Source organism: Gobius niger, assembly GCF_951799975.1.
Source record: "Gobius niger genome assembly, chromosome: 14".
Lineage (NCBI taxonomy): Eukaryota > Metazoa > Chordata > Actinopteri > Gobiiformes > Gobiidae > Gobius > Gobius niger.
The window spans coordinates 13,335,100-13,353,182 of record NC_136865.1 but is presented as its reverse complement, the minus strand read 5'-3'; the positions used below and the strand labels follow the sequence as shown (position 1 = coordinate 13,353,182).

The 18,083-nt window shown below is 43.6% G+C and overlaps 1 protein-coding gene across 3 annotated transcripts in view; it reads left to right on the top strand.

Annotated features, from left to right (window-relative positions):
• The window catches only part of fhod3a (formin homology 2 domain containing 3a), a 38,387-nt gene extending 20,679 nt beyond the window's left edge, over window positions 1–17,708 (top strand). Inside the window, exons 4-27 of one of the 3 annotated variants that reach the window (XM_079570689.1) lie at window positions 1,659–1,726; window positions 2,238–2,343; window positions 2,927–3,021; window positions 3,101–3,212; window positions 3,324–3,418; window positions 3,499–3,642; window positions 3,718–3,950; window positions 4,864–5,247; window positions 5,948–6,001; window positions 6,961–7,095; window positions 7,451–7,501; window positions 8,539–8,768; window positions 10,567–10,959; window positions 11,067–11,749; window positions 11,836–11,973; window positions 12,051–12,209; window positions 12,287–12,469; window positions 13,202–13,321; window positions 13,962–14,123; window positions 14,256–14,446; window positions 14,571–14,775; window positions 15,877–16,084; window positions 16,323–16,487; window positions 16,573–17,708. In XM_079570689.1, the coding sequence (XP_079426815.1) occupies window positions 1,659–1,726; window positions 2,238–2,343; window positions 2,927–3,021; window positions 3,101–3,212; window positions 3,324–3,418; window positions 3,499–3,642; window positions 3,718–3,950; window positions 4,864–5,247; window positions 5,948–6,001; window positions 6,961–7,095; window positions 7,451–7,501; window positions 8,539–8,768; window positions 10,567–10,959; window positions 11,067–11,749; window positions 11,836–11,973; window positions 12,051–12,209; window positions 12,287–12,469; window positions 13,202–13,321; window positions 13,962–14,123; window positions 14,256–14,446; window positions 14,571–14,775; window positions 15,877–16,084; window positions 16,323–16,487; window positions 16,573–16,655 (4,397 nt within the window). In that variant the 3' untranslated portion in view covers window positions 16,656–17,708. The remainder of the gene's footprint in view (window positions 1–1,658; window positions 1,727–2,237; window positions 2,344–2,926; window positions 3,022–3,100; window positions 3,213–3,323; window positions 3,419–3,498; window positions 3,643–3,717; window positions 3,951–4,863; window positions 5,248–5,947; window positions 6,002–6,960; window positions 7,096–7,450; window positions 7,502–8,538; window positions 8,769–10,566; window positions 10,960–11,066; window positions 11,750–11,835; window positions 11,974–12,050; window positions 12,210–12,286; window positions 12,470–13,201; window positions 13,322–13,961; window positions 14,124–14,255; window positions 14,447–14,570; window positions 14,776–15,876; window positions 16,085–16,322; window positions 16,488–16,572) is intronic. The other 2 variants (XM_079570690.1, XM_079570691.1) reach the window with 2 other exon arrangements.
• The last annotated feature ends 375 nt before the right edge of the window (window positions 17,709–18,083 follow it).

Below are 18,083 nucleotides of genomic sequence, written 5' to 3'. Positions count from 1 at the left end.
TAGTTATTTTTATTTACTTATTTTTTTACTGGTTTGAAATGGAAGTCATGTGATATCTTTCCTGTGGTGTATCTGTGAAACAAATACCGCTGCTCTCACACAGGCCTTGCAGATGGGGTGAGCTTGGCCCATCGGAGTACAGGGAACAGTAATCATTTTAACCCCTGGTCGAGGGGTTAGCTTTGGGCTTTTCTCTCTAAGCCGGACAGTGCAGGACAACAGAACTCGGCAGCAGAGGTCGCAGGTGTAGCTCACATCAGGGGGTATGCTGCTGTCCTGCACTGCCCTCACCTACAGTATAAAGCTCCATGTGCAAAAGGATTTGTCTGTAACATGCAAACAAGGGATTTGGCACGTCATTCAAAACCCCCTGTTGACCCATTCACAGACACAGCAGTTTATACACAAATGGACAATAGGAGTAATGAGCAGACTGTGAGCCTAATACAGAGCACTCAGGGAAATTACCACTGTTATGATACCTTTTGTTTCATGACGCGCCGTTTTAATGCCATCAACCAGGTCTCTTTGCAAATATGAGCAGTTTTCTGTCTACCACACAATCACATCGTGTCATGGATCTGCCACTGTATTCCTGTTTTGTCATCCTGGATACATACCACGCACTACAAATACAATAAGCAATGAAAGTTGTGATATAGGCTCATTTTATGTGCGCCTTTGTGTTCAAATAATAGGGCTCATATCGTTGGCAGTCGCAGCTTATGAGATCTTTCCGTGTCGTGACCTGAATACCTCACTGTTGAAGCCAGGCCAGCCACTCATTAACATTCCTATACGGCTCTAATCACGTCGCTCAGTGTGTGTGTGTGTGTGTGTGTGTGTCTGATAGCAAGCGCGCACGTACAGTATATATGTGTGCGCGCTCGTATGTGTGTGTGTGATAGACTGTCGCACGTGTGGAGCTGTGAGGAGCAGTGAGTGTGATGAAGTGCCTGCTGCAGGTGACTGTGCTATTGCTGGACAGCGTTGTATCCGCACACACTTGACGTCAGGCTGCCTCCACTCACACATGTACAAACCGAATGTAAGAATGCAAGTAGAGAGTGATTTAAGTTCTGGAAAATGTGGGGTTTGTTTGCTCGCGAATCTGAAAGGTGGCCGTTCGATCCCTTCTGTGAACAGTGCGCTGTGTGGTGTCCTTAGGCAAGACACTTCACCTGCCTTGTTTATAGTGTCTGGTCTTTGAATATACAGTAATGCTTATGTTTGTGTAGTGAGTGAAGGGGGCAATGCTTTCATGTGCCCATCAATGACCATTTACTTTTACCTTGATGTTTGAAAGTTTCTCTGACATATTACAGAAATAATACTTTTCCTTGCCCATGATTTGAGTCACTAAATTCAAGAAATGGAGTGGAATAAAGTTCTCATCACCCTTTAAATTTGATAAATCATTTTTAATTGACTTGAAAAGAGATCGGTGACCAGGCGTTTTCTTAATGAAAAAACTAACATAAAAAATAGTGACTTGAATCAGGGGTAACTATACTTTCAAGAGTAATATATACAATTCAAAGAATTATGACCCTCCATCATTTGAATATACGCCCGCACAGAAAGCTTCACAACGTGTGCACTCACGCATGTGCCTTGTTTTTGTCTGTAATCGATCTGTTTTTTGTTTTTATCTACAGAAAAGCTATACAACTCCAATGGCCGTGACTTGAGACGGGCGCTGTTCTCCCTGAAGCAGATTTTTCAGGTAACATTCAGCTCATTGTTGTGGTGCAGTTACTGTCAGTGCGCTGTCTGTCAGATGGTTGTGGCTGCGGTTTGCTTCCATGATGACAGGGATGTCCATCAACGTGGCATGTCTGCGTGACCTCTGTCCCTGTGTGGGCGTCTGCTCTGGTTTTTTTATGCACAAATTCATATTTGAAAATGTACTTATTGTACTCACTGTGCGTACAACTAAAGATATTCCAACTAAAAAAGTCTGCATGAAAAGAAAAGCTATAGTGCACAATGGTGGGTATAATGTAATGTGTTAAGAACTATAACTAAAAGGTAAGAAAGTTTATTTAAACAGAATGATTAAAATGTAGCTTTCTAAAAACAAAAAACCTCATATGACTGATGACACTATATTTTAAATGAATTTGACCCTATAAATCTGACTGCACATTGCTGCCACCACATGGCTGAAGATGGTCACATGTTTATAGATTACGTTTTGACTGATTCTCCTATAATAATTATTATATTGTGTTCAGGATGACAAGGACCTGGTGCATGAGTTCGTGATGGCCGAGGGTCTGACGTGCTTAATCAAAGTGGGCGCAGAGGCCGACCAAAACTACCAGAACTATATACTCAGAGGTAAGCCTGGTGTATTTCCACTTGATACAGATGCTTTTACAGATTTAGGCAACAAAAGCCAAAAAAAAGACTGCTGCAAGGTGTAAACTATATATTAATACTTTACAAAGCACTTTTTTTTGCTCACTTCTTTGCACTCACATAGATCACATGGTCTGTTGCCCCATTTGCACGTTATCCTTTGATTGCACTTTCTTGAGAGCTGATGTTGCGAGTTCTCCATTATGAGATAAAAAAAAAAGTCCTACTGTATCTTATCTCCAAAATTATGCATTTTTGTCTGATCGTACTTGGATCTAACTACTTACTTCTGTTAAAAGTCTTCTTTCAGGCAACAAGCTGTTTTTGTTGACTAATCACGGAGTATGCTAACTAACCAAAAATTGCCACTGTTCCAAACTTTGTCTTTGTTTACCATTTTGAAGCAGAGGCTAAAACCTCAGCCCCAGAGGACTTTCCCTGTTATTTATAGCTGCAGACACATCCACAGTTGCTGCACAGTTGTCATATAGTGCAGTGGCTCTGTGTGTGTGTGTTTAGTCATCTTTCTAAATTAGCTCTCTGTCTTGCCCTGTATTCTCAGCGCTGGGACAGATCATGCTGTATGTGGATGGGATGAACGGTGTCATCGGCCACACGGAGACAATCGAGTGGCTCTACACGCTGGTCGGCTCCAAGGTAGAGCGCAGTGTGTACACAAACCTCAAACGAACCACACGCCGGGTATTTTAAGTCACTTTGTGCATTTCTCCCTCAGTTCCGTTTAGTGGTGAAGACAGCCCTGAAGCTATTGCTGGTGTTTGTAGAGTATTCAGAGTCAAATGCACCACTGCTCATAGAGGCCATTGCATCCATGGACGCTAAGAGAGGTACAAAAACACCCTGCGCCCCGTGGAATGTGGTGGAAAATTATGTTAAGTGCAGAATCTATTATGAACTACTGTATGTTTTACTATGTATAAAAATATATTTAAATCTAGGAAGCAAACCATGGTCCAACTGTCTGGAGATTCTGCATGAAAAAGATGGTGTGGATACAGAGCTTCTGGTGTACGCCATGAGTCTCGTCAACAAGGTATTGTTCATTATCATTTACTACAAATGCTGTCATTGTGTCAACATTGTCTCAAATGTCAAATGTGTGTTCTCTTTCAGACACTCTCAGCACTGCCAGATCAGGACTCGTTCTATGATATGGTCGATAGCTTGGAGGAACAGGGAATGGAGACAGTGTCCCAGAGGCACCTGGGTCGAAAGGGCACTGACTTGGACCTAGTGGAGCAGCTCAACATCTATGAGGTAGATAAAGGATTTTGGATTTACAGTTTTCAAGGTGTCTTTTGCTTTGATTAATGTTTCTTTACCTTTTACCAGATGACACTGCGGCATGAAGACGGGGATGATGAGCAGCCTCCCCCTTCAGGCCGGCGGGACAGACGGAGGCCCAGTTTGGAAGTGGGAGAGAAGAGGCCTGGTTTAGTGAGAAGGAAAAGTCGCAGAGCATCTTTGAACCGCTCCGGTCAGGCATCGCCCTGCAGCCCAGCATCTCCGCAGAGAGCTGGCCTTCCTCCCCTCGGTGGACACAGGACAGAGGACATGAGTGACAGGTGAGACAAGGACGTACTCCCATGTAAAATTACGAGTGTTTCGAGAGCTTCTTACTGTCTTGTGCTTGAACTTTGCACCAGAGCGCTGTCAGCTTGTCTTCCGTCTATGTAAGTTTATGAATAAAGACCATGCTCTGACCTGTGTGCAGTCTTTTACAACCACTGCCCTCCCGTCTGTGCTGGAACATGACATATTAAGCATTGGTTTTCCTTTGAACACCGACTAAAAATATTTACAGTTCTGTTTTTACTCGTGCTATTTAAAACACTGCAGGCTTTTTTTCTTGCTGGATGCCTCTGCACATGTTGCTTTGAGACACCTATAGTTACACTAGATAAATGTTCCTTTCTAAAACATACAAATTCGTTATGAGTGTGTTGTACAAATGCATGATAACTCCTATGATTGATTTTTGAGTCTAGTTTGTCTGTGTGTCACAATGTCTCTCTTCGACCCACCTTTCTATGTGTGTGTGTCTTCTATCTATCTTCTTCTCTTGTGCATCTGCAGAGAAGAGGAATGTGAGGATGAGGAGGAAGACAAGTCTCCAGTCACTGAGTCAGACTCAGATGAACAGGGAGGGGTTCAGACAGTGTGTAGTGAAACCTTACTCAGGTATAGGAACAATGTGTAGTAAAAGAAATAACCCAAACTGTCACTATACGAAGTAACAACACATTCCCTCAATAATAGGCCATAGGATGATTTAACCCACTCAAACGGGAAAATATACAACTGATATTTTTACCTTAACCGTTGTTGTTTGTGACGTATTACACGATAAACCAAGTGAGACGGTGTTTGCCAACTGCAGTGTCTAACTTACGTCCCTCTAGGAGAAATAAACATGTGCTATTTTTTGCCTACACTTAATTCAACCGGTTTTCCTCTGCTGCATTGCTCTTTCCCCAGCCCAGTCAGACGAACTCCATCTATAGTCCGCCAGACAACTGTTCAGTCCATCACCATCACTTCCAGAAAGGAGATAAAAGAGGAAGTGCAAAGAAGCCCCGTGTCCTCTCTATCTTCTCCCAACCCTGCCCCAATCACTAAGTCCCCTCTCAGCCCGCCAACTCAACCCTCTTTACTGGCCTCGCTGCTGGCCAGGAAGAAATCTACAGTGACTGTCCCGGCCTCTAAAGAGATCAGCCCACCGCAGCGAGGCACCAACCGCCCCTCTCCTGACCGCCTCCTGTACACCCCCCATTCACCGTTCCACCTCTTCTCCTACGACCTGGATGAGGAGCCGTCTCCGGACAAACCCAAAGAAGAGTTGGTCAAAACCCCACCTCCCAGGTCAGACGGACTCTCCACAGCTACTTCTCTCCAGAGGGTTTCAGGAGTCCTCTCTTTAACGTCGCACTCCTCCCTTGGCTGTTCACATTCTCTCTTCACGCACCGTCTTGGATTTTTTTTACCCAGTTTTTTTTTACTTTTCACCTCCTCACTCGTCTGGCTTTGTCTTTTTCCACTTTTTTCTTTGAATGCCTATCCCGTTTCACACTCCTCAAGGCACTCTCCTTTGCTTTCCTTCCCGTGCAATGTTTTTATCTCTTTGTGTTAAGGATCAATAATAGAGGCTCTTAATTTTCATTCTTTACACCTCTTACATCCTTCCTCCACAGCTCTGTTTTAGTAGTCCTATAAAACGGGGAAAGTTTACAGCTGCTTTTTTTTATGTGTTTAGTTTTCTTAGTGATATAGTCAAGTTCTTGTTCTGCAGCAAACCCTCAAATGACACTTTAAACTTTTGGTTATCATCATATGGCCCTCCACTCGTGCCCACAGTGTATGATAGCACCTTCACTGGGAATTTTCCACCAACGTTTGCAAATGAAAACCCCGCTTGCTGCTAATTAGAGTCTCTCTCGTGTTGCGCTAACACCATTCCTCTTATGTAACAAGGTGTCCCGTTCGTTTGACGCTGCACCCACTGCCAGGCTGTGCTCTGTAGGTCGGAAGCCAACTCACTGTTACCTATTGCTTTCTTCCTCAGAAATGGCGGCTTCACGTCCTACCCCTCCGTCAGCACCCCGCCCACACCCACAAGGTCAGTCCAAGCAGCCAAGCCGGAAACAATGAGGGATAAATCTGCTTTCTTTCATGCAAAGAACAAATTCAAATTCCAAAAAAAACAAATACTTACTAGGACTGCACAAATACAAGCAGTCAAATTGACATGGAAATTATGATGGCCACAAGATAAGATGAGACTTTATTGATCTCACAATGGAGAAATTCACCACAGGGTTATGTTGAAAACCTCATAATCCCGTTGTTTGGATCCTTACAAACATGATCTCAAATATAAAATGGTTGCATTAGATTAGAGCCGAGTGTGTAGCGGCCGGGATGAGAATCAGCACCTCCAAATCTGAGGCCATGGTTCTAATCACAGTCCGATCAATCAAAACAGCTGGACGGTTGACGCTTAAAGCAGTACTAAGTAACTCATGCCCCTAGAGGCCATAAGCGCCACTGCAGGTGTCGTAGCATGTTGTGTTTTTTTACTCATTATTTGTCCGTGAGAGTAAATACTACGCTGACAGAAAAGACAAAGTTAGAGAGGGATATTGTACATCCAATTACACAATGGAGATAATTTTTGTTAATACTGTTTAAGTGGCGCTAGCCCAGCAGTTAGCTTTGCCCGTTAGCCTGTTAGCTTCTTCTTCGTGATTCCATTAGTGTGTTTTGGTGACTCCGACCCAGTGCAGGCAAAGTTGCAATTGTGGTTTTCTGGCCAGCGACACCAGGGGGAAATGAAAGACCTCCAATCATCCCATTAACACTTGTATTACCCCCAGAGGGACTACGAAAAGGATTTATTAAGGTAAACAGGTTACTTAGTACTGCTTTAAATCTGTTCCCTGGGCCACAAGTCAGCAACTGGTTTCCCAACAGGATGGCAAAGTTTTGGCCCTGGGAAGACTTTTGTAGGCTGCGTAAAACAAGGTGTGTCCACCTTATCCACCTGGATGTCTGAGCATTTATGTTGGTCTTGTGCAGGCCGGCTCTGGGGGGTCTGTTGTCATCGTCCTACCGGCAGCACCAGGAGTCTCTGGCGGCTGAAAGAGAGCGCCGACGCGTGGAGAGAGAGGAGCGTTTGCAGAGGATCGAGCGAGAGGAGAGGAACAAGCACAGGTGACTTTGACTAAAATAGCTTCTTGGAGTAATAAATTATACAAAGGCCAACATGTGGCTCTTCGTGACATGCCCAAACTACAGTGGGTTCAGGAAAGACTGTACCTTTTGGTGTTAGTTATTAAAGAGTAACCATTGTAGAATCTTTACCAATATAAAAGAAGACGCTAGTATGAAGCCAGATTGCTACCTGATGAGAAAATAAATAACTAAAAGAGGCCTTGAAACTCTCGGAATCTGCTGTGTATTCAATGTTTCACAAGTGTCACTCTATCAAGTTAACAAAAGCATTCTTCATTCGTTTTATCTGAGGTCTTGATTGCTAATTTTAGAATGTGTTTCATGTTTCTCACAGTCGAGACTTTGTGGATAAAATGGAGGAGGCCCGGCTCGCACGAGAGGAGAGGTGAGTGTGTGAACTAAATCAAAACAACACACGCATTTATGCCCGGGTGGTGCATGTTTCACTCTTTTAGGGCTTTTAGGAACCACTGTGATAGGCTAATTGTTTTCAGGTTAAATAGGTTCTCGCTCCTGCCAGACACTGAACCCACTTCTCTCTCCTCTCCAAGGATCTGCCAAAGCCTTGTTTATATTCGCGTTCTAATTCAGAATTGGTCATGCTTTTTTTTTCTCCACTTAATTCATGTGCAAATGCAGCGCGGATTCAAGCAGCACGAGGAAAGCACTCTCACGACTTTGAACACTGTTTGGTCCTAAACAATTGGATTTATTGCGGAATAGTTATTTTATATTCTTTAGCTCCAAGAAAGCTGCATAAGGGTTCTGCACTTTTTGTGGAGCGTCTGGATGATGATGTCACTGTGGGCCATTATGTTTATTTTATCAGTAGTAAAGGAAACAATTGCCGGCTGCTAGATGAATACGTTTTTTGAAACATACAGTATTTTTGTAGATGCTGGAGATAGATGGAAGCATTGTAATTTAAAGTTACCATTGACAAATCTCCTTTTTAGTGTATGCATTAGCTAATTGAGTTTACGGAAATGCTGTCATGAAAATACTTGTTTAGGATAAATGTTTTAACGCATGCCGAAACTCAAACTCATACAAGCTGAGAGTATCCAGTTTCTCTGCTCTCTGAAGTGGTCTACTGCTAACCATCTCCTGAACAGAAGCACCACACATTTAAGTTTGGATGAGAAAGAGGAGGGGTCTAAAAAAAAAAACAGCCAGAGGGTCGAACCAGCGCTCACAATCCTGGCAAAGTTCAATGTAGGCGGTTTAAATGCTTTTGGTGAATCTGTGAGTGAAGGAAGAAGAAGAGAAGAGAAAGGACGGGCGCCTCTTAAACGGGTCTATGTTCTTCCTTTACCGAGCTCTACTTTTGTCTTTACAAGCAAAGTAGTAAATGTGCTTTGTTTGGAGTTTTTTTTTACACACTGCGGGACAGAGCATTCATTGTTGTTCTGTTTAACTCAGGTACAAGAACGTAGAGCGGCTCGCAGCGGAGGAGTATGAGAGGGACCGCGTCAGGCCGTCAAGAACTCGTACTAACCTTGACCTGACCTTTGAACCCTCTGAGGCCTGGCCTGCATCATCGCGCAGCAGCACCCCATCCTCCTTCACCTCCCTGGACGAAGGGGACGCGGACGTCGAGACAGAGGCAGAGGCAGAGGCGACCGCCCCTGACACACCCCCTGAGGAGACCGGTAGGACACTACAGGAGTTACCTGTCCATATTTGTCCCAGATTTTCTGCCAAATTCAAATCACAATGACTCATGAGGAAAATACAAGCTGTAATTTTTTACCTCTTACTCTTTAACAGAGTGCATTTCCTACAAGACTTTGTCACGTTTTAATCTGCTTTTTTGGCGTTTTTTCATCATGTTTTGTCGCTTTTTATTGTGTTATTGTTGCTCTTTTCCTCCTTTTTTGTCACTCTTTTGGGACTCCTTTTTTTTGCTTTATTCATCACTTTTCAATTATGTTTTTGTCGCTCTTCTGTTGCTTTTTTTCTCACTATTTTGTTGCGTTTTCATCCTCGTTTTCGTCGCTGCTTTGACACTTTGTTCAAGAAACTTTTAGATTTGGGAAGTGATAAACTGGAGAAAGTGCACTCTGTTAGGGCCTGAACCGAGCACATTTTAAAGCTTCTTTAAAAAAGGCGAAAACAGTGATGAAAACAAGCCGGAAAAGCAACGGCAAAAAGTGACCAGAAAAGCGACAGAAACATGACAAAAACTATAGACAAAAAATGTACAGAAAAACTTTAAAAACACAACCCAAAACAATCTGTCAACGATCAGTTTCGTGGGTCTCAGCTTTCAAATGAGGCGTTTCACTGGCCAATCCGCTCCAGTCCAGAAGCTTTTAGACTCGGGTAAAGCCGTACTGGATAAAATGCACTCGGTTAAGGGGGTAAGAGGTTAAAGGAACAGGCCACTGTTCTGAGATATGTTCTTAGCTGAGCTTAGACGGGTTGATATGCACCTGTCTGGTCTTTGTGCGTGCCCGTGGAAGAGCGTGGTAGCTTCCAACTTCACCCCGGTTTGGAGCTATTGGAATATGCTGGGAGAGGCCAAATGCTAACAACATCTTTGGTCGTTTTGCGTGACTGAGGGCACGCACAAAGACCAGACAGGTTCACATCAACTCGTCTAAGCTCAGATAAGAACATATCTCAGTATGTAAAAACGGTGGCATGTTCCTTTAAGAAAGTCTTTGGGTTCTGTAAATTTTCATTCTGAAATATCAAATGGGAGTTTCGTTACTTGACATCACCTAGAATGATTCAAACAAAAAATATCTCCATATGTTTGGTAGCTAGAATGATTGGAAATAATAACACGTGATTTTAGGCTATAGGAAAATGCAAACGATGAAAGATATGAATGGGAGGGAACCTCAGTAAGCCAATAGGTGCTGTGGGTGAAGGGGTCAAGTGTGTGTTTGAAAGAGCTTTTTAGAGGCGAGGCCAAACATCTTGCGTAAGTAAACAGCCTTGTGTTGGGCTGAGTGCACGCGGAGCCGTGAGCTGAGTTACTGTAGCTCAAACAGGCCAGTGTGTTGGGGCCACAGTGTCATGTTATTTTAACCCCGCCTGCATCACTACATGGACTGTACTGCGACTCACCTGCGTGTACCGTGGACCCCAGTGTGTTTTCACATAAACAGGAACTTAATTCTTCATTTCCTGTTCGCATCCTGCCAATGACAGCCCACCTTTCAATGTCTGTTACATTGTTGACGTTAGTGGGCTTGTATTTATGTTTTCCACCGTGCGTTTGATGTATGTTGATAAGACAGTGTCACTTGCATAGACCCTACAGAAGCGCTATTTAAATCAAGACATGAATGTTCCAGGTTATATCTAACTTTGAAGAATTTCTTATCAGTCTTACTTTGTTGCGTCCACTGATCTGTTCACGCATAACTTTATTTGTATTGAATTAATGTTGCTTGCAGATGTTTTGACTTAACCAGAACGATCTTCTCTGTGTTGAAGCAGAGGCAGACGACTCAAGCGCCGGTGTAGAAACAGAGGAGAGGGAAGAGGAAGCCGCTGTTGAAGAAGAGGAAGAGCAGAAAGAAGAGGAAAAGGAGGAAAGGCAGAAAGAAGAAGAGGAGCAGGAGGCAGAAGAAGAGCAGGTGGAGGTGCAGCCGGAGCCTGAAGAGGTCGAGCATGAAGAGGCTGTAGAGGACGAGAAGGAAGAAGTAACGGAGGAGTGTGAGACGGAAGCACAGTCAGAGACGCAGGAGCCCGGAGAGGACAGCGGGATCCTTAGCGATAAAGAGCGGCAGAATGAGGAGGTGAATGAGAAAGACAACTGCTCTGCATCCAGCATCTCATCTGCCAGCAGCACTCTGGAGAGAGAGGAGAGGGCCGTCAACGACGATGGTTTGTTTTTTCAAAATATTCAAAGATATTTTTTAATTCCAAAAGAACGCTGCTTGTTTTTGTCCTTGTAGCATTTCGATATAATCATCTTTTAAAAATCTCTTTAGGCTTCAAGGAGCCAGAAGTGAAGGAGCCTTGCAACAAACTTCTTGACAGCAAACTCTTCATGTTGGATATGCTCTACTCCCAAAACAAAAAGGCCAGTGATGAGGAGGAGGAAGAGGAGGGCGACAGGGAAAAGGGAGAAGTGGAAGACAAGGACAGTCAGGTAGAAGAGACTCAGGACAGTGACAATAGGCTGGAGGATCAAGCTGAGTCACGCGGCATCCGGTCGTTTGCCGAGCGCTTCGGGGACTTAGTGAAAGACCTGGGCTCCCCTCACTCGCTACGGGACCCGGCGAATGAGCCACCGCCCCCGCCCCCCCCTCCACCCAAAAAGGAATCGGACACAATCTGGGACCAGCTGCTGGCCAGCCCCCGAGAGCTGCGCATCGGCGACATCAACTTCACCGACCTGACGGAGAATGATGACAAGAATGTCCTGGACGCTGCGCTGATGGGAGGCTGTGGCGACCTGCCTCCTCCACCTCCTCCTCCTCCGCTGCCCTTTATGGCACGCTTCCCTCCGCCTCCACCCATGCTGGGCTGTGGTCCCCCACCTCCACCGCTGCTGGGGCTCATGAGACCCCCTCCTCCTCCACTGTTCAACGCCCCAGCTCCAGTGCCCCCACCTGCGGAGCCACCCCTGTTCAACAAGAAGAGGAAAACCATCAGGCTCTTCTGGAGTGAGGTAAGCAAGTGTCGTTGTTTTTTATTCGTTCATCTCACAACAGTGTTACAAGTGTTGTTTGATACATTTACTGTATATATCCTCAGGTTCATCCAAATGACTCTCACTATAGCCACAAATGGAGGGGGGACTCCTTCTGGTCCAAGATGGACGCCGTAAAGGTGGACACTGGTAAACTGGAACATTTATTTGAGACCAAGTCCAAGGAGATGGCAGTAACAAAAGTAAGTGACTAATTCTACATGAATCACGAGTCTTTACTTACCTTTACCAACTTTTACTTTATGTGCGTGTGTGACAGAAAACTGCGGCCGATGGAAAGCGACAAGAAATAATTGTGCTGGACTCCAAAAGAAGTAATGCCATCAACATTGGCCTCACAGTCTTGCCCCCACCTCGCACAATCAAAATAGCCATACTTAACTTTGACGAGTACGCGCTCAACAAAGAAGGCATAGAAGTGAGTCGTGCGCCGGCATGTACCTTTTCATACCCCGTCATGGTCTCCTTACATAAGTCTGTGTCCGCTCCCAACAGAAAATCCTGACCATGATCCCCACTGAGGAGGAGAAGCAGAGGATCCAAGAAGCCCAGCTGGTTAATCCAGACCTCCCTCTGGGTTCAGCAGAGCAGTTCCTCCTCACCCTATCCTCCATCAGTGAACTGTCCGCCAGACTCCAGCTCTGGGCCTTTAAAATGGACTACGAGGCGACTGAGAAGGTTTGTGAAAACTTTACCGACAACAGATACTCAATAAATTGGTGATATTTAAACTTTCCTTCCAGGCACATATTAGCATTTGCTTGTAAACACAATAATTATGTTCTAAAATGTTCAGTCAGGCGAGTTGCTCCGCGCACAGATGGGCATTAAAACCACCTGTGATGTAGCATGTGATGTAGCACATGTGGGCCACATGTGCATTTGTAGGAGATGTGTAATGTCCATGTATCAACATACCCGTGCAGAAGGCAAACAAAACACATTCATAGTTCCCTCATAACATCATAACCTAATGTGCATACTTGTTCACACAGCACCTCTTCGTTTGGGCCACATTTGTTCCAGAAGAGTGCATGTGGCGGGGCTCAAGTTCAAAGTCAGAGCAGCAATAAAAAGCTTGATGATTCTGCTTATTGTATAGATCTGAAGTATAGTTGTTGCTTTTTTAAATACTTATATATAAAGTAGATCAAATTGAATGAGAATATAACACTCACATTTGAATACATTCTCTTTCTTGGTCAATAAAAAGGGATTTGGTCTCAAGAGCATTTGAGACCAATTAGTGGCCAAGGTAACTGCTTTGCACAGGTATTTCGATCTCAAACAAACACAGATGACTTGTGGTGAAGGGGAGACTGCACCTGCTACAAATCACTGCGGGCTGAGTCATGAGCTGGGCGTGTTAATAGACTGGGTTAATGAGGGGTGTGTGTTTCTTTATCCCAGGAAGTAGCAGAACCGCTGCAGGATCTAAAAGAAGGAATGGAGCAGCTAGAGAAAAACAAAACTCTTCGATACATCCTCTCAACCCTGCTTTCAATCGGAAACTTCCTGAATGGGAGCAATGTAAGTCACACGAACATCTTCTTCATGTACGTAGTGGTTTTAATTTCATTGACTAACTGAGGACTAACTCTTCAGATATTGTGTTGACCAATAAAAATTAGATAAAAATGAAAAAAATCTAAGCTTCGAGTGGCCCAGTTCAGATAGAGATAGATACTTTACTGATCACGAAAGAAATTGTGCTGTAGTCTCTTGCTCACACTCACACAAACAGAGCAGGATCTACAGAATTGAGACAATAAGAGAAGTTAAGGCACTACAAGTCAACGTTCAAGACATTTCCCTCTCTCCTCCTCCTCGGCTCCTGCCTGAAGTGGCTCTGTCATAAAACCTGCTGGCACATGGGACAAAAGAGTTCTTTAGTCTGTCCTTGGAGCATCTCAGAGAGAGGAGTCTGGAGCTCACGGCACTTCTCTGGCGGGAGAAGACAGAGTTAAGGGGGTGGCTCGGATTGGACTCTGGCTCTGGTTTGAAAGAGCCCCGTATTATTCAAATTCAATGCCCAAAGAACAAGTCTGGAGTTTTGCAGAAGGTCTATACTGTATATAAAGCAGTGCAATATTAATAAAGATAATGTAACAGTTGTATACTTCCTCAGTCACGCCATCTTGGGTTTACAGTTGTGTTTGCACATTTATAGGCTAAAGGCTTTGAGCTGGCATATTTGGAGAAGGTTCCAGAAGTAAAGGACACGGTGCATAAACAGTCGCTGCTGCATCACGCCTGCTCCACCGTGGTGGAGAACTTCCCTCAGAGCACAGACCTCTACTCGGAGATTGGAGCCATCACAAGAACAGCAAAAGTACGGCACAAAGTTACTGGTTCACTTATGTGGATTCAGAAACCTTTTGTATATTGGTAACACTTTAGGTCTGAACGTTTTCCCACCACATGCACCACGGTGTAAACTTACTTTGTCATGGTTTTTGTCCAGGTGGATTTTGACCAGTTGCAGGAGAATTTGTGCCAAATGGAGCGGCGCTGCAAAGCCTCATGGGACCATCTGAAGGTGATTGCCAAACATGAGATGAAGCCTCAGCTCAAGCAAAAGATGTCTGACTTCCTCAAAGACTGTGCAGAGCGGATCATCATCCTCAAGATCGTTCATCGCAGAATCATCAACAGGTAATAATGATCTGCCTTCAAGCCAGTGGTCATTTTGGTTGATTTAATTAATTTAATAATGGGCAAAGTCATGTTTTGTGGTTTTTAGTAAATGTAACTTGTTTATTCTCTGTCCTCTCTGTAGGTTCCATTCATTCCTGCTGTACCTTGGTCAGCCGGCTTACAGCGTTAGAGATATCAGTGTCCACAGATTCTGTAAAATACTGAGTGAATTTGCACTAGAATATCGAACTACTCGAGAGCGTGTCTTACAACAGAAACAGAAAAGAGCGGACCACCGCGAGCGCAACAAAACCAGAGGCAAGATGATAATGGACGTCAACGCTCAGGTCAGTATGACACAGCCACCATCTTTAAAAAACCTCCTTGTTTTAGCTCTACCTTTCTCATTTTCACTGCAAAACCACTGGGGCTTTTCTTCCATTTCCATTTTCTTGATTTTCATTGTTTCTTCCTTGTAGTCTGAGGATGAAGAGGAGATTGAGGTATCACCATGTGTGCTGCCTTGTTGCATGGTTTCTAAAGGTTGCATTCACGTAACTTAAACATTTATAGAGCCCATAGAGGGTATGCACAGGAGCCAAATTAATGTTAATGTTGAGTTATGAAGTTTGTTATGTTTTTCTATTATGTGTCTCTCAGTCAGTTAAAAGGATGAAAGTGCATATCACCTATAGTGTAAATGAGGAGGACAGGTCCGAATGTTTTGTTCAGCGTTATGGTTAATATATTTGTAATTATTTTTAAAAATGTCCTCTATTAACAAGAAATAAATATGGTGCAAAAAGTGGTGCCAGTTTTGGTCTGCTGGAAGGACATTATGAAAACCATGAGTGAATGAGTGTATTCAAACCTGACAAATAAACCACCATACATCCATTATGATCCTGAAACTTTATCCCTGAGCAAAGATGTTATGGGTCAATGTGGATTTTCTGTTTGTAGATTTTTTTTCTCTAGCCACATTGAATCTCCCGTAGAGTTGAAAAGGCCCCGCCCTCCATCTGAAATTGTGACGGCAATGCGTGAATGCAACCTGTTGCACGAGACATCTAACACTTTCTTTACTATCTTTTCACCCCAAACATCATTATTTCCGTGGTATGGGCTGCACTTCTAGCTTTCACTTGTGTGAATTATACAGCCATATGGATCAGTGTTTCTCAATAGATGGGTCGGGACCCAAAGGTGGGAATCCTTTTCATTGTGTCACAGGCTTTTTCCCAAAATGACTGGTAATGATCAGCCCTGGGAGGAAATGATGTGTTATCATTGTTTAGTTTACTGCAAAAGGGTCTATTTGCTATTTCTGTTAACATCAGTTGAAATCAATATATATGGGTTGGAAGTGGGTCCCGAAGCGACAGCCGTTGAGAACCACTGCTTTATATCACAGCACTTCTCATATTTCGTCATCTACCTGTGTTCAGTGCGGTCGATACAGCTCAAGCAACGGTAACAGTGGTCCAAGCTGCAGTCAGAGCAGTGAACAGCCCCAGGGCCTGGGACATGCTGAAGACGCTGCAGAACACGAGAACATGAAAGCCGTCCTCCGAAACAGTCTGAGCGGAGGAGACAAAGAGGAAAGTGCGGTGCCGGGACTACGCACTCGCACACGGTCCCGACCAGGGCGAGGAGGTGAGAGAGACAGCGCCTAAGCAGAGTGATAAAGCGTTGGTTTGTGTGATCACTTGTCCCTTTTTTGGTTGTACTGCACACAGCCATATAGGCCTTTGTCCCACCTATGAGAGAATGTCCCACTTTTTATCAACATCTTGTGAAATTGTTTAGTATTTGTGTCAGTCTTTTGGAATATGTTGTCATCTTTCGCTATCTCGCACTCACTAGATATTACATTTTCCATCCTTGTTTCCAGGTCGCGCCATGCCAGCTCGGGCCCCTCCCATTGAAGACGCACAGATCACGGGAGAAGATGCTGCCGATGAGATCATGGAGCGTATCGTGCGGTCGGCCACACAAGGTCCCTCTTCACGAGCCCAGCCCAGAGAACGGAGGAGGTCCAGGGCCAATCGCAAATCTTGTGAGAAACCACAATCCAAAATACCGTACTGTATTCAAGACTATAATTGATACAGTGGTATAAAATGTCGAACTCCTCATTGCAGTGAGACGGACCCTGAAAAGTGGTTTGACCCCTGAAGAGGCACTTGCTTTGGGACTAGTTGATTCTCCAGAACCGCCCATTTGATCCACAGCCTGCAGGATGCTCAAAGGAGATCTCCGTTGGTGTTTGCTTGCACATGTTTTTGTCAGCTGCTAATTTTACCTGCATCAAAATAACGCCGCTTTCATTGGTGCAAATAGGTAAAGTATTAGAAATGTCATATTTTGAAGTCTCTGAAATACAGTCGGCTGATTGAAATATTTATTTTATGGAAGTCTATTCTGTCATAGAAAACATCAGTGCAATTTATTACAACTTTATTTGAAGCTGTGAATTCGATCAATTCATAGATTACAAATTATTTCCGGCTATTTCAATTACAAAGAATTACAAAGATTAATGGGGGCTCCCTGAAAATGATTTAGGGACCGTCTTTGCATTTGTGCTTTAGCACTGAATGTGAATTTATTGGGTCAAAGTGCCTTTGAGTCGAATGAACTACACTGTTCTTTGTTTCATCTCAAATGCTTCAGTCACCCCTCGCTTTACCAGACTCATGCCGGCTGTAGGTCAGTATGTTCTTGTCATTATGTTTGATGAACACCGGATACTTACTTGCCTAATTGTTCTCAGTATTTATTTGCAATTCTGAGATGGTCTTTTTGTTTTCAAATGTGTGGAATTTTGCACCTTACCCTCATTGTTGACTTTCTCACAGTGAGTATGAGATGGAATGGACTAAAAGAAGACAATAAATATAATATGTTTTACATGAACTGTAAAGTGTAAAAAGTAAAAAGGAATTTTTAAAAGAGATTCTGAAGGATGAACAGAGTTCTGCAACATTGTGTAAATGCCCTACATAGCTGCGGATAGCTACTATATCGTGCAGTGCAGAGTGCATGTTTAGTGTGTTTATGTGTATTTTTGTAATTTCTGTAGAAATTTGTATTATAGTCTGGTGGCCACGCTATTCTATGAACTGTATTTAAATTAAATACATCAACTCAAATAAGAGTTTTTACTTTTTTTGCTCAAAGGACACCGCCTGATTTGTATTTAAAGTGGTCACTTTGTACTTTGTATTAACTTGAACAGATTTTGGAACATTTGGGATCACATGTCATAGCTGTGAGCTCAATGTGCAGCTTCTTACACTTGAAAGCAGTGTATCACGTTCTGCAATAAACGACATATCAAATTATGACTTGTCTTTTCATTTTGTTATTGGCAGGTCATTCCTGAGGAATGTGCATGGGTTTAATTTCAGACACAAAATCAGACCCAATGCCTTTTAAATTTGCAATGCACACAAGTGGAAGGATCCAGACTGTTTTTACTTTTCCTTAAACTCATGAACACAAGCATCGTTCTTTACAGTGGACAAAATGTCTTTCCTTTCCTTTATGGTGATGGTCATCAGTTATGCTACTGGACCTCAGGGGAAAGCTGGAAAAAAGGTGATTCTTGATGCTGCCAGAATTAATAATTTGTGTTTTTGGTATGTTGATG